The sequence below is a fragment of the Pteropus alecto genome, unplaced genomic scaffold (genome assembly GCF_000325575.1).
Source record: "Pteropus alecto unplaced genomic scaffold, ASM32557v1 scaffold86, whole genome shotgun sequence".
Taxonomy (NCBI): Eukaryota; Metazoa; Chordata; class Mammalia; order Chiroptera; family Pteropodidae; genus Pteropus; species Pteropus alecto.
The window spans coordinates 19,041,083-19,056,566 of record NW_006442109.1 but is presented as its reverse complement, the minus strand read 5'-3'; the positions used below and the strand labels follow the sequence as shown (position 1 = coordinate 19,056,566).

Here is a 15,484-nt window from a genome sequence, read left to right as displayed (position 1 = left end):
CTTATGTGTTTTGTTTTGGTGTCTTTCAGCACCTTCACATAAAGCTATAGTTTCATCATAATACCACAATAAGAAGACTAATTGAAGTCAACAAGAAATCTACCTGTCATTTTGTACACCCTTAGATGGATTGTAGCCTGTTCTGATCTGAAACACAAAACATTTCCAAAGGATTATCTTTCAGGACCCAGAAAAAAAAAACTATTTACTATTTATTATTACCCACTGAGCTGGGGAAAGCCTTGACCTTTAAATAAACTGTTGAAAACTCTGAAACAAGCCTTTGATCCTGGGAGTACTCAATTAAATGAAACATTTTAAAAGTAGAAACTTTTATTAAATAAACCTATTTAGCTTGTTTATGCCAAACTGCTCTCTCCAACCTGAGTAAAAAGCTTGCTCAAACGCTGGAGTACCATTACCGTTGTCCATAATTAAGATTCTAATCAGGTATTTTGGGTACGTGCAGTAATTTCAATTATTTTTAATATTATATTCAATAATAAGGGTACATGCATATGGTGCTTGCGAAGTTGGAATTATTAGTCCTAATGTATAGAGGGGAAAATTGATGTTCAGGGTATTATATAAAACTATTTTCTGATGTCAAAACGGCGAGTAAGAAAGCGAAGGAGCTAAGGCACAATGCCGGTACTTAGATTCCATCTTCGGTGACTGCTACAATGCAAAATACTTGCATCAAACTACATAAATATTAGAGAAAAGTCATCAAGGGTGTGAAGGACAAAAGAAGTGAGGAGCGGTAAAAATTATGATATTTGATAAAGAACCCTTTCCTCACCTTCCCAAAACCATTCAATGATCTCCTCACAACCTGGGAAGTTGTTATCCTCTTTACCTGTGCCTGGAATTGTGAATATTCTCTAGGTATTTTGGATAGAATAACCAACCCAATATAAAAAGAACACACTGAAGATTCCTTCATAAAAGCTGCTTGTTTACTATAACATGGCCTAGTCGGAGCAAATTGCCAGGACCTGACGAAAAGCTTACTGCTCATCAGTTTCCAACACTAAGGAATAACGAAATTATTTACATAAAGGTGGGCTTCCTGGTTTCATTTCTGCCTGGGTTCAGGAGCCACTAGCTTTCTAAGAGAGCGATCTACAGCCACCAAATGGCTCAACAACCTCAGCGTTAGAGCGCACGACCTGTTTGTCTCCTGGCCCCACTTCCAGGTGCCCTGGGCGTCTCTGCTTGGACTTCATTAGATTTACACACAGAACTAACTTGAATGCAGTCACCTCTAGTTAGGACAATCAGAGAAAATGGCTTCATTTGGAAGACTAAAGAAAAATCTGTCCACATTTACTAAATACCTGGCTTCTTAGATGTTTATAAAGAATAAAGGGACAGATTTTTACTCTTTTCCAGGAAAGTTTAGGAAATAGTGGAATAAAGCAGTTTTCTTCTTTTTTCTTCAGAGAAAGCCTTTAACCTGAGAGATGATGGTGAAGAAGTCAGGTCCTAGTAAATAAAGAAACGCAAACCTAATACTACCAACATGTACGAGAGCAGAATATGACTTCTGTATTAAGGAAAATGATGAACGTTTTCACATTATGGGAACTGCTTTAGCTCAACCTTAAAATAGTGCTTTAGAGATATGTGAGGACATAGAGAAATTTGTCTCTACAGTTTAAACCTTTTCTCTTCCACAAAGGCTTCTAGTAAGAATATGCTTTGGACTAGAGCTAAGAGAACATGAAAGAAAATTTCTAGCCTTGAGTGTTGCTGCCACCTACATGGCAAGGACTACAAACAAAACCCAGCACCTTTCTGGACAGGCATCGGCTGCAGTATACTTTCTATGAAAATATACTTTAGAAATCTCCGAATTTGTTTATTTGACTATCCCAATGACAATTGAAATGCTGGTAGTATTTGTAGTTTTCACCTCACTTCCTAACTCAAATCTTTGCAGAAATTGGACTAACTGGTTTTGCTTGGATTAGTAGAAGTACATCGATTATTTGAAATAGAGGCTGATCCAAAGAAATCTTCCTTATAAAAACAATCCCAAGCGCAACTTGATCCTGTGGCTATGACTGTCTCAGGGAGAGAGGATAAAGGCTCTGAATACCAGTGTGCTAGTTTTTTGTTTTGTTTTGCCCTCCCCACCTTTTTTTTTCTTGGCAGTCTCTAAAATACAAAAGAAAAAATTAAAGGTTTCCTCAGTTGATTATAACCATACATTGATGCAAATGGAGATAACATAAATGTAAATTTTTTTTTGATATAGATGAGAGGTTAATTCTGATAGGAAATACAGTTGACACTGTAGAATTACCAAGAAATCACTTTAAAAGTCTAAAGGAAATGTGATGTGTCAAGAACATATCATAGTCTGTCCTTTTATCTGAGATGGCATCTTGAGGGCACGATGCTCAGTTACTGAGGCTGTGTGAAAACACCTTCTCCCTAGAAAACACACATGCAAGATTGAAAAGCTGATTGATGTCTTTACAGATAATAGCAATTAAAATAATTGTTAAGTGAATAAATGATAGGTTCTGTACCAACCAATTATTGCTGTTGCATAATGTTATGACTATTGGCATTTTGCAGGCATTTTGCACTTGGCAGATTTAAGCACAATGTTGTACTGAACGTGTACTGGTTTTTAAAAAACTTGAATCCTTGAATAAAAAAAGTCACTGCTACCTTTCCAATTAGTAGTGTGTTGAAGACAGAAAGGATTCCTAAAATTGATGATAGGAAAACATGTTTTGTGCAATGAAAAAAAAGGCATTTGGTGAAACAATGTCAAAAGAAAGAACCGTATATGCCCAACATTTCCCTTGTACACCAATAGAAATAAGCCATTTCAAACATTTTCAATGGTCTATGGCTTTAGTTTTCACAGCGTATTAAAATAATTATTTCTCACCATTTGTATAACTATAATCATGCTCATAATGATGCACTTGTCACAGTCTATTTACCTGCAGTATGCTTTCCAGGATAGAGGTGACTTTATCCCAGACTTAATAGTTAGGGCCCAAGACTAGGGACGGCAAAAATTCTCAGTAATCGAGACAAATATATTTGAATACAAATATATTTTAATAAAAGTTATGAAAATCAGATTAATGCAAAAAAAATCCATGGTATCAAAAATTTAAATAAAGGTGGGATCTGAGAAGTTTGGAATGAGGGCAAGAGAAGTGAGAGTTGTGCCAGAGTTGTGCCAGTATAGCCTCCCCCCACAACTCCTGTCCTGCCAATGAGATATAATGACGCATATTGTTTTTCAGGGGTCACAGGTTGACTGGGAGTTTTAAGTGGCATGCTTTTACTGAAAGACTTAGTTCCTTTCTGGTTTATGTTTTTCTCCTCTATGCCATCTGTAGAGTCCTTGTTGACAGAATTGCAGCAGAGCGGTCTGGAAACCACCGTATGTGAAGCCACGTACCTTCACCAGAAAGATGTCTACTCAAGAAAGTTCTAACTCTGCAACTTTTTTGGTCACAGTTAATTCTGAAGATATTTTACAATGCTAACTATGCGCACATTTACAAAGCGATGACTTTCTTACGTAATTAGACATGACTTCAGGCACTTTACATGTAAAACATTTTGTGGAGAATCAAAGGGTATACAGTACTGTTTTAAAATTACTGCATAATCAAAGTATATGCAATATAAAAATTTAAAAATTACATGAATGAGTCCGTTCTGCGAAACTAAGACTTTAAAATCAATTGCATTAATGTATTCTCGGCCTTTAAACACATGGCATTAAACTTGATTTTTAAAAATTCAATTATTATAATGTGCCCTCTCAAGATTGAAGAGAAACACTATCTTTTCTAAAATGTTCACTTCAATAATTATAAAAGGTTTTTAATATAGAACATTGGAGAAAAATACATAAGGAAATAAAAATTACCCTAAAATGCTACCATCTTGGGATAGAATGTTAATATTTAGCAAAGTGTTTTCCTATAATTTTCCTAATTGTGACATGTTCAAAGTTAGCCTTAACTTACTTTTTAAAAGAGCAACAGAATGTTTCAGGCCTGAGGCTACCTCTCTAGTTATGTTTATAATACTACAAATTTTACCTTATATTTGAAGTGCTTTACAGTGTTCAGATTGCTTTCCATAAACCGTCTTGTGGACTGCCTTTACACAAACCCTGTGAAGGAGTACTCGACACGGATGGGGAAGCAAGGTTTTGAGAAGCACAGTTAAGGACATGCTGCCTAGACACATGGCAATGAGGCCTTGGCTCTTAAACCTACATTCTCCCAGATTCTTTCCATTGCAATATAGCCAGTACGTAACTCCACAATGAATAACAGAATCCCCACTTATAAATTTGAAGATATGATATTCCTTGTAAGAAAATATATAATCATTAATATAACCAAGATTATTGCCAAAAAAAAAAACCCACAAGATAATTTTTTAATGAATTATTTATTAGAATGACAAGGAAGACTGGATACGAACACATTCATTTACTAATACGATTTTTCCACTTGTTACTTAAGGCTAGGCCATCAGAAGGACAAACATGTAATCAAGAGGCAGTCAGTTTTGACTTTCTAGCTGTAGCACCAAGTGGTTAGGGTAAGTGGTTGATCCAATTAATTGTGTGGCAACTTGCTCTTTCAAGTTCTCTTTACAACAGAAATTACTGAAACATGTTGAGTATAAGTCAATATAAAGAAATCATTTTTAAACAGACTAGTAGATTTGTGTCATAAACACACTTGCACTGGATATTGGGAAACATCACTTAAATGTATATTTCTAAAACTCATTTTAGGAATTAAAAGTTTTAATACTTAATGGTGTTGGACTCCAGAATTTATATTGATAAAAGATTTCAATTAGTCATATATATGAATTATTAAATTTCAGCAAAAATATCTTGAAAATCTCATTTAGTAATGACAGGGTTATGCTAATTCTAATTTCCTATAGGTAGTGACATCATAAAATATTTATCAAAGATTCAGTATTGGTTTTCTTAGACCTACAAAAATGCTAAATATGGCAATGGTTTAAACTCATTTTTATTCTCCTTTGAAAAGGGAATAATAGGACATAGCTACATAAATAAAGCTTATTTTTATATAACGCTAAAATGTGAGCATCCAAATAAGTTTTAACTATTAAAATTGCCCTTTGAGAGGACATGAATTTATTTGATATTGCCATCATTAAAGATGTTTTTGGGAGTCCTTCTTGTAATGGCCTTCAGAGCCAGTACACAGCATGCAAGAGATTGTGTTCCATTGCCTAGCTTGCTACATTCCTTTATTTTGAAACCTGTTCCAAATAGTAATTGACTATTTCCAAAGCATTTATGTCGATTTTCGAGGGATGATAATTTTCCATGATTATTCATATTATCAGTGTTATTGTTCGTGAAATACAGCTCAAAAGTTATTACAAGCAATGGTATCATGTCTGAGAGGAAAGAAAGGGCACACATTTCCATCTATTTTAAAGGAGTCACACCCATTTTATGTTTATTTTCTGGTATATTCATTCACATCAATCATTAATTATAAGCTTCTTAAGGGTACAGACCATGCTATTTCTATTCTCTAATCTCCCGTATCCTGGACCACTACATCCCAGAACAAGAGTTAATGCTGGTGTCCCCAAAATGTTTGTTGAATTGAAGTGACTGGAACTTGCCTATTAGACAGATAGGTAGATATAGATATCATATATTTAAATTTGTATTTCCATTTTTCTATGGACTAAGCAACATTTGTATTTATACACAAACTAATAATCTTTGATAATTTTCTGTAAATCCAGGAATTGTACAAGATAAATCAGCAAATAAATCAGGTAACTAAAGACCTTAATAGATGGGCACTTTATGTCTGTTCCTATTTACACTGCTTCACATATTTTAGTTTAAGAATTCCTGTAAGCCACACTTCTTTCTGGGAAGAGAACTATAAGAATTTATGCTTCATAAGGATCAATTGTGCTGTGCTATAAGTAGATACCCCTTTCCTAGTTCACAACTACATGTCCAACAAGATCATCCTTTAGCTAAAGATTAGCCTCTATGTTATTAGAAGTCTGAATTAACTTGACTCACAAGATTGGTCTCAGTTATATTGTGTATCACTTATTTGGGCTAATCGACGACTAAATGGAACTAGCTATTTGTTGACAACATTTCATCCTTAGGGATCAGATTTACTGCAGGGTGATTGATCTGAATTAAAGTATCTACTAAAACAAAATGTCCTATCCTAACAAATTGAATAAATTTGGTAAAGTTTTAGATTAAATACACTGAAACAATATTAAAATTAAAAGCATTGTGTTACATTGTTTAAAAGCAAGGTGGTTTTAATGTTGTTTATTATATAATTCAGGAACTGAAAAGATAGAAGAAAATCTAAAATGGTGTTAAATTTGCTTCTGTAGGCTACCATTCCTTGCTGGAATTATGAAAAGAAAAGTAAGAAACAGAAATATAGGATGATTTAGACAATGATTTTATACAATTAGATAAGTTTGGATATTTTTGATCAGTAATTACACTTTCATGTACTCTGGCTAAAGTATTAGCAAATCTACTACTACCTAATGTCTTGATCAATAACAACATAGCTTATATACAATGATAAACAAATGACATGTTTTTGGTTTCCTTATTTATCCAAATCCAGTTCCTACAGATAATATTTCATTTAGCACAGCTTGCAGAAGCACATCTTTGCAATCCATGAATGAGGTCTTGGCTTACCTAGAAAGAAAATACATTATCTTGGGTTATATGATGAAATAAAGAAGATGAAAAAAAAAAAATGGAGGAAAGGAGAAAGGAAGGGAAGAAGAGAGGAAAGGAGGAAAAAAGGAATGAGACAAGAAATAAAGAAAGAAAAAAGAAAAGAAGGAAGGAATTACCTATTCATTTCTACATTTCTTTTCTATTCTGAAGTAAAATATGTTAATATAATAAAAATACTGTCTTATAAACCAGACCCCAAGTAAAAATATTTTAATTGCACATATTATTAATATGTTTTTTTTTTTTCACTGCCAAGAAAGATGAAAGTTTTCAATGAGATGAACTGGGTTTTAAATGAGTAAATTTCCATAAATTTCAAGGAGCTGAATTATTTTTAGAAAAACCCACAACTGCAGTTTTAGGGTCAAATGTTTAAATATTAGTTGAAATATGGCTTGATTGATAGAATGAAAAAAAAATATTTCTCAAACTACTTGGGTCATTGTTACTGTAGGCTAAAAACATATCACTTGCTTTAAATTAATTTGACTATCAAACTAGTTGGAGCATTGTGCCTTAGGTAACGACTTCTAAACACATTTCTATTAATTATGTGACCATGCATAGTAACTTCCACTTCCACTGGCAAAAACTCAAAAAGCTGATTATTTGGTTTAATTAAACCAATATCCAATATTGTATGCCATATACAATATATACAATAATGTATTAGTCTATAATTTTACATATTTTAAAAGTTATGAGGTTGATGCTTAAATTTTTCCCTTTGGGTAAATTTTGAAAAATATCGATATAGTTAAACACAACTAGGAAAAAGAGCTTGTATGTTTTTTACCACTGAAATTTTTCTTACTTCTAGAACATTTTTTTTTTTAGCACTAACCATAAGAAGTGTGTTCTCTATGGCCATGATTGATGGGCTGCTCACACATTCCACATTTTTTCTGCTTCATGCATCATCATCAGCCATCTCCAACACTCCAGTCCTGAATCTGTCCTACTTTCTGTTACCTGATTTTTGCTGGTGATTCATGAGCCAGAATAGTAAAAGAAAAAAAAAAAAAATCCACCTTGGCTTTTCACAATGTAGTATCCCTCTGGAAACTGTGAGAAACCTAGTTTTGTTCATCAGATTCATGTAAATGCAATATTGATTGACAATGCTGTATATAGAACTACACACATAAGGTGCTATACAAAAACCACTAAAATGTTCTATTAAGGATAGAAAGCATACTGATTATAAACTACTTCAGAAAGACGTGAAAATGCTTATCCGAATGCCTTCTTTTTTTTTGTACTTTCAAGCTCTTTCTTGTCACTACTATTTTCAGCTCGAGCTATATTTAAGTGTACTGTCCCTAGTGCACTAGGAAGTAAAATTCTTAATTTTACAAGCCAATAAGATGACTGAAACTGAAGGTCTCTCATTAACACTTGGGTAAAAACTGTGAATGTCATGCTAAACTTTTTATCATCATGAGCGCAAAGATGAGGGGCAAGAAACATTGAATTTTAATCACTGCCTGAAATAGTTAACAAGAAGTTAACCAGCAAAAGATGAAACTGAACTATTTTTGTGATAGCATCCTTCAGATTCAGAAGTGACCAGGCCTTAAAGAGCCGAAGAAAGAAAGTCTAATGGCCCTAAAATCTCAAAAAAGAGAACTGCAAGTTCATGATGTCTCAGTGCTTCTATTACTAGACATCAAAGTTATTCCCACAGGTTTCAGGAATGTATAAATGCCAGTGAAGAAACAAGTAGACTTCAGAGAATCTAAGCTAGAAACTTCAATCTGGGATTCACCTGTGAGGCGAAACTCTTTGCTAATGAATTATTCCAAAGAAAAGACACGGCTGAGGGAGACCTTAACCTATCAGACAAGACCTCCGGGTTCATGAGCAGGGTCAGAGTAACAAGAATGCTCCAGTCTAAAGTTGCTCTGCTAACCTTAATGGACTGCAGGCACTCATCTGGGTATATACAGCTTGAACCAATAAAGAGATCACAGTGGCATGATGCATAAAGGTAGAGTGCTCTAGAGACTAGGTGAACAACCACGGCACCAGGCCTCCAAACTGTGACCTATATGCACACTCCAGCCATTTACAAATGGGTCATTCCAGTCAATTCAGTGCTGGAGAGCAGTGATGTCAATGAAAAAATAAACACACTCTACAGATGGAGTTCAAAATCCACTGTATTCAAATATAATCAATTTGTGAAGTCAATCTTACTGTTTTATATCATTTCTAAAAATTTGATTTTATCAATGACATTTAAAAATGTTATATCAATGTTTGAAAACCTCCAACCTCACCTTTTTAAAAAGCTATTTTAGTTTTTCTGTGATTCAATGCTCCTTTGCCCTTTGCATATGCAAGTGAGTTGGTATCAGCAAGAAGAAGATAAAGGAGCTAAGGTAGAATGATGTTTAGTGGATTTACAAAGAAAAGACTTTATTTGCAAAGAAGAATATATGAGACAATATTCTTAAACTGTCCTTGAATGGGAAAATAATTTTTTGTTTTTATTTTCTATATGCTGTTCAAACAACTGGACTATTCATTAAAAATGATGTAATAAATATATTAGTCATTTAGGATTGCATAGATAAAACCATGTAAGGTCAATATCCATTAAAGCTAGAAGACTGACCACATTCAACTTTGTAAATGGGGGATTTTGCACGTACATGAAAATGTTAAAAGGAATTTTAAATGAGTGATAATATTCCAGGTGAAAATGGTAAGAATGATGCATTCATGATTTAAATGCACTTCCTTCTATACAAGGAATAATGAATACACTAATGCAAGTTTAAACTTAGCTACTGAAGCACCTCTTTTGGTTTGAAGACATCTTCCCAAAGCTTATCATTTAAAAACTCCAAAATTTGTTTTTTATTCTAACAAAGGTAGTTAAACATATTTTCCAGAGGAACACCACTCCTATGTGGTAAATTGAGGTAACAACCGCCAAAATAATGTTTCTAGTTTTGGAGCCCCTACATTTGAATGACTTGATATTTCGAAGTTAATTTTTGGACACTGAGAAGTAGATACTCATATTTCCACAGTTCAGGAGAGTCCCTCTATGCCACCAATTTCATGTATCTTCATGTTCAGTTTTAAGAATTTTGCTTCTCAGATGCTCTTACTTCAAAAAATGCATTCTCTCATCGAAATCTTTCTTACTAAACAAGGACCTCTGTCAGAAGTGTCTTAATTTCTTATCACAGAATTTTATCCACACAAGGAGCAATAAATAATTCATGTCATTGCCTCTTTGTTGTGTGTCCCTGAACTGCACAGAGCTGGAAGGCTGACAGCTGTGTCAGGACAAGCACCAAAGATCTGACATGACAAGTGACTAACAAGTTTCTTTCAGTTCATAGTGAAAGAAGACAATGGCCCAAAGTGCAGAAAGAAATCCTGAAACAAAATAAAACTGCTTCTTTCTTTTTACCTAAGTGTTTGCTATGAGCTTATTTCCAACCCACAAGCCCTGGTCATTTTATAGGACTGCCCAGCCCCCTTTATTCCTCACACTCGCTTGGCCATTTACGCCTGGCCACGGATCAATATGAGCAATTCTTGGAGAAATACGATGTCTCCATGACAACCAAGCCACAAATTCTCAGTGGAAGGCAGTGAGACCAGTAGTGAACTCTCCAGAGGTTTCTAGGCCTATAAGGCAAGATGTCTTAAAATGCAGGAATGGACAGAGGAAAAAGCCAGAGTAATTCATTCTTTATTACCAGTTTAATGATGTCCGATGCATAGAACAGTACTCACTTTTTAAGTTAAGATTCCATATCAGCACTTATATTTTCTAATTAAACTTTCTGTTTTGTTATATCCTTTTGTTTATATCAATCAGCTAGGCTATGTTATATTTGAATCTCACAATAATTCCACGCATATTGAGGGATAACGGAAATTTATTCTACTTTTGAAATAGCATAAAGCTGATGTATTCTTGCCAAAACAATAAACACTTAGGTAAAAACTTGACTCATGCATTGAACAGCCTGATGAAATGGTTGATAGAAAACTGTTTATTCAGACAGTTTAAGAACATAGTCAAAATTAGGCAATTTGAGTCGAAACGAAAAGTAATTTTAAAATACACATTTTTAGAAATTGAACGCTACCACTACGCTGACCTTTCTATAGTGGTACCAATCTACATTTTCATCTTTTAGATATGGCAGGGGGTGGGGCTAATGTGCTGATTAAAAATTTCTGTCATTGCTAAAGATATCATTTCTCAGTTCCATGGGAAAGTCGAAGCGTGGCTGAGAACAGACACACAACAGCAGTCCATCTTTTGAGGAATCTTGGTGAGGTGGCGGGGTCTGAAATGCAATGCCATCGCCACTGGGCCTATCGGGGTTCCGAGATGACTTAGGGGACCTGACATAGATTGCAGGCTGCACCTTTCACTGAAAATTAAATCTCAGTAGCTCTCCTCCGGGAAGGATCAGGGGACTGTTTGCAGCTGCCCCCTGTCAGCGAAGGCTACAAGATTTGGAAATCTCTTAACTAAGCTGACAGGCCACAGAGAGGATGAATCAAAAATCTGATACATGGATCAGCACACAAAGATTTGAGAGGGTAGAGGGTACACAGCAGCCAGAGAAAATAGGAAAGAAAAATGTTCAGTAGGGGGAGATTAACTCTTTCATTCATGATAAGGTAACTTTTAGCACCCTGTGGCTTTGTAGTGATCCAGGAATGTCATTCGACTTTCACAAGATTATTTTCATTTTAATTAATTAGTTGTTAAGGCTAGATATGCTTCAAAACATAACAAAAACAGAAACAGAAATCCATCCTTAAGTGTTCCTGGCCATATTGTTCCAGTACATTTCCATCTATTCTTTCTACAAAAAAAGATACAATCATAAGTAACTTGGACATCAGGTGAATTGTATTTTGTGAGGCAAGGTTATTGTTTTCTTTTCTTTTGTCTTGTTCTAAGCAGTTGTCAACATCCATTAGTCCATTACTGTTATGCTGAAGTCCTCTCACCCCAGTTAAAGTCTTGTTTGTATTTAGAAAGGCAAATAGATTGTAATGATGACAATTTGTGTTTCTTTTCTCTCTAACTCTCCACTTCCTCTTGATCCCATTATTTGAAATATTTAAAATATTGCCATTTCTCCAATTTCCAATCTCTGTCTCTATTAACCAGTTTAGCCTAAAATTGATGATAATGAACTAATAGTGTCAGCTTCCCTTTTCAGTCATAAAGCCTTTGTACTTCCTCCAACTGAATTCTTGATGAAAGAGGAAAAGATAACAGCTCCACACTGTGACCCCTGGAGGTGACCATTAATTTGACAGTGCAGCTGCTAAGAGAAAAGAGCATTACAATGTCCTCTCCTCCCACCCCTTTCCAAGGACCCCAAAGCTGTGTCAAATTTATCATTTTATACTTGACTATTTTTAAATGGCTTTCACCTGGACTCTCAGAATCTTCCACGACACATCTGTCAGGCATGTCCTCTGCGTCTTGGAAGTTTGCCGAGTTTGAGTTGCTGTCATGCTTGACCAGACTGGTTGAAGCTAAGAGAGAGAGAGAGAGAGAGAGAGAAGGAAGAGAAAGAATGATGAAAAAGTAATAATAAACACCATTAAAACATTTCCTTTCAGTTTCACAGCTATTTCCAGGGACACACGATGTAAACACAAACAATAAATTGAAATAAAATGTATCCTCTAAGTATGTATTGGCAGACATGTAATTAGTTGAAAAATCTATAGATGAGACTTTATCTTAGAAGAAAAATAAGTTCATGGCATCAGCTTAAAAGCTACGAAGTAACAAAGCGATCCCTTCGAAGTATAAATCGTATTTTTAATGCATAAATCTAAAACAATATAGTCAATTAACGGCAGCAGGACACAGAGAGAACATCGGACTAGTCAATTAGGAAGACTAGCACTAAGCTGGTGCAGTGGTTTCTTTTGTAGTACAAATCATAGCTGATTAACACTTTTCATGCATTTTAGTTTTCTTTCATCAAATTAAAAACTATGGCAGCAAATGACCCAAAACAAACAAACAAACAAACAAACAAACAAACAAATAAAAATTGTAAAATACAGAACGAATACACCGCAAATGATAATAAGTAGAGCTGATGTTTTTAACGGTAGGTCCCAGACAACTTGTCATGAAATATATTTTTCTGAGTAGGAATTATGAACAGAGACAGAAGCTAGCACAAGAACCTAAAATTTCCTATAAACACACACAACCACCAGTTCTGTTAGAGAAACAGACTCACATTTCTACATTTTTCCACTAGTTGTAACACTTGGTCTAAATTACCATCATAAGTAACATATTTCCATATTACATTTATTCAAGGAATCATTTGTCAGGAAGAGTGGACATTGCATTCATGAAAAACACTCAGTGATATAAATTATGCCATATTTATCTGAAGCCAAACAATATAAATATATATATCATTAACTACATTGGAATTTTATCTATCACAGATTGCTGCAGTAAACATTACCACTGTCTCCTCAGGTCTTGATAACACATATAACATATTATTTATAAGCTATAAATGCAAAAAAGAAAAAAATATATTTATGTCATACACAAAATAATATGTTTGTTGGTACAGGGGAGCGAAACAGGCCGCTGTTTCTAAATCTCCATTAGGAGATGAAAGAGCAAATGTAAAGGCTGGAGACTCTTACTTCACACATTCAATAAGTGACACAGGGAGTGCTGCCTAAGGTCCAAAGCAGCTTTAGTAGAGCTCACACCTCTCATACTCCTCATCTTGTTTTCATGAAGTGTGCATAGTATCGATGATCATAACCTGAGGCCCACGTATATGCACTTCAAAGGAGACTAGTAATGTAATTCTGGTCCAAATATCCTCTTCAGTTTCACCAACGTTCTTAGAACTCACAGTACTCTATACTATGGAAGTGTGAGCATAGTGTTTGAATTCACTGTTTCTCTAAAACCTTTTGTTTGGGAACAAAATCTGAGAGAAAAAGTATGAAATTCCAGTTTAAAATAAACACAGTTTTTTATTTTGTAAATTTGAATTTTCTGAAAAAAAAAAAAAAAAAGAAAGTTGGTACTTTGTTGGTATTTTATTCACTTCTCTATGTCCTGGGTCATAGAAGGTGTTCTGGAAGAATTTGTGGGATAAATGAATGAATAAATGAATGAAATAGAGGTACCATGCTATATATCTTCCTGATACAAGAGGATACTTGCTTTGAACTATCTTCAACTAGATCCATTCAGTTTCTCATTTAGGCACACTTTGAGATGAAGGATGCTTATTTGCAAAATGGTCATGTGGGTTAGTCTGTGACTTGGTAGGAAATGTGACACATATGGCCTACGTAGTTATCGATGTAGCTGTCTTTAATTTTCTTCAGTTTAGAACCATACTTACTGATTATTTAAATCCATAGATTTTTGTGAAATGTTTCTGTGGAATAATTAAATGCATCAAAATTGTAGAAAACTATTATATTGGACAAGATTTCTTGGCATGTTTTAATGATTTATTTTTTATCTCTATATACTTACTTGTTAATTTTCTGAAACATTTACATTGGTATTTATAATAGGGAACTAACTATCCAGCCAAATCTATTACTAACAGCCAATGAAGTAGCACCTGTGTGTATTTGGGCAAATGTATTGCACTTATCATCCCATATATTGTTCTTCCATAATTTAAAACTTTCTCCCATTCTTTCATTTATTTATTACTCCAAGAAGATTCAGTTCTAGATACAGGAGCCTCAAGGGGGAAGAAAATATGGTATTAGAACAATAGAGTAAATGCCTAGAACCATTTTAGTGGTTATAAAGTAGTCCCAGGAGGTACTGACATCTCAAATCACTTGAGAAAGCCAGCAAGTTTGATGTAATTTTAGGTGTATGATCTTCATTAAACTCACAGGAGTGGGTGCCAGGCAGATATTTTTGTCTCCACCTCTGATGTTGGAGGGTGTGGTTTGTGTGGGGGTAGGAAAATAAAGAGGCCTATTCTTCCAATATTTTTCTTAGTTACAATTTAGCTTCCAAATTTGAGATGGTACAAAATTTTTATTGGGTAGTTTATAGAGTATCCAATTACATATACTAAAGAAATACCTACATTCTTTCAATTAGGAACAAAAGACATTGGAGGTTAATTACTTTTTTTTTTTTTGATAGCTAATCTGTGTAATTGTTCTTTTGGGTGTTTCCTGTTATGTTTCATCATTAAACTCTGACATGATGTGTGACCAAGGCCTCTCTAATGAATCATTTCAAAAATGATGAGATCAACAAATATTGATCTAGTACTTATTATAGGTAAAGCTCTGTGGTAGACCATGTGAACGGTAAAAATATGAAGGCACTTTTAATATGCCCTCGTACAACTTGTGATCTAGTTGAAATATAATGAAAAGTAACTAGTAGGAGTCTTAGAGAGAATATTCCAAGAGTGACATGGTTTTTAGAAATGCAGAGGTAATTCCCCTGAAATCGGGTAGTTGGAAAGTGAAATTTGATTTAGATCTTGAGAAGGAAAATGAGTAACCCAAAGGGAGCTCATTCAAAGCAAAAGAAAAAGTGTGAACTTGAGTGTGGCCAAAGAAGTACATTAGCCTAGTGCCACAAGTGTATTTTTTAACCAGAATGTTGCTGCCTGCTTTCATATGTATTTAATGAATTTT

General features: G+C 34.5%; 1 protein-coding gene across 5 annotated transcripts in view; it reads right to left on the bottom strand.

Annotated features, from left to right (window-relative positions):
* Nucleotides 1–4,462: 4,462 nt before the first annotated feature.
* Nucleotides 4,463–15,484, bottom strand: part of WDR72 (WD repeat domain 72) — a 202,116-nt gene continuing 191,094 nt past the window's right edge. For 2 of the 5 annotated variants that reach the window (XM_015595872.2, XM_025038947.1), the window contains exons 19-20: nt 12,230–12,334; nt 4,463–6,754 (exon numbers count right to left, since the gene is read on the bottom strand). In XM_015595872.2, coding sequence (XP_015451358.1) covers nt 6,699–6,754; nt 12,230–12,334 — 161 coding nt within the window. In that variant the 3' untranslated portion in view covers nt 4,463–6,698. Of the gene's footprint in view, nt 6,755–10,777; nt 12,335–15,484 lie in introns of those variants that run through there. The other 3 variants (XM_025038944.1, XM_025038945.1, XM_025038946.1) reach the window with 2 other exon arrangements.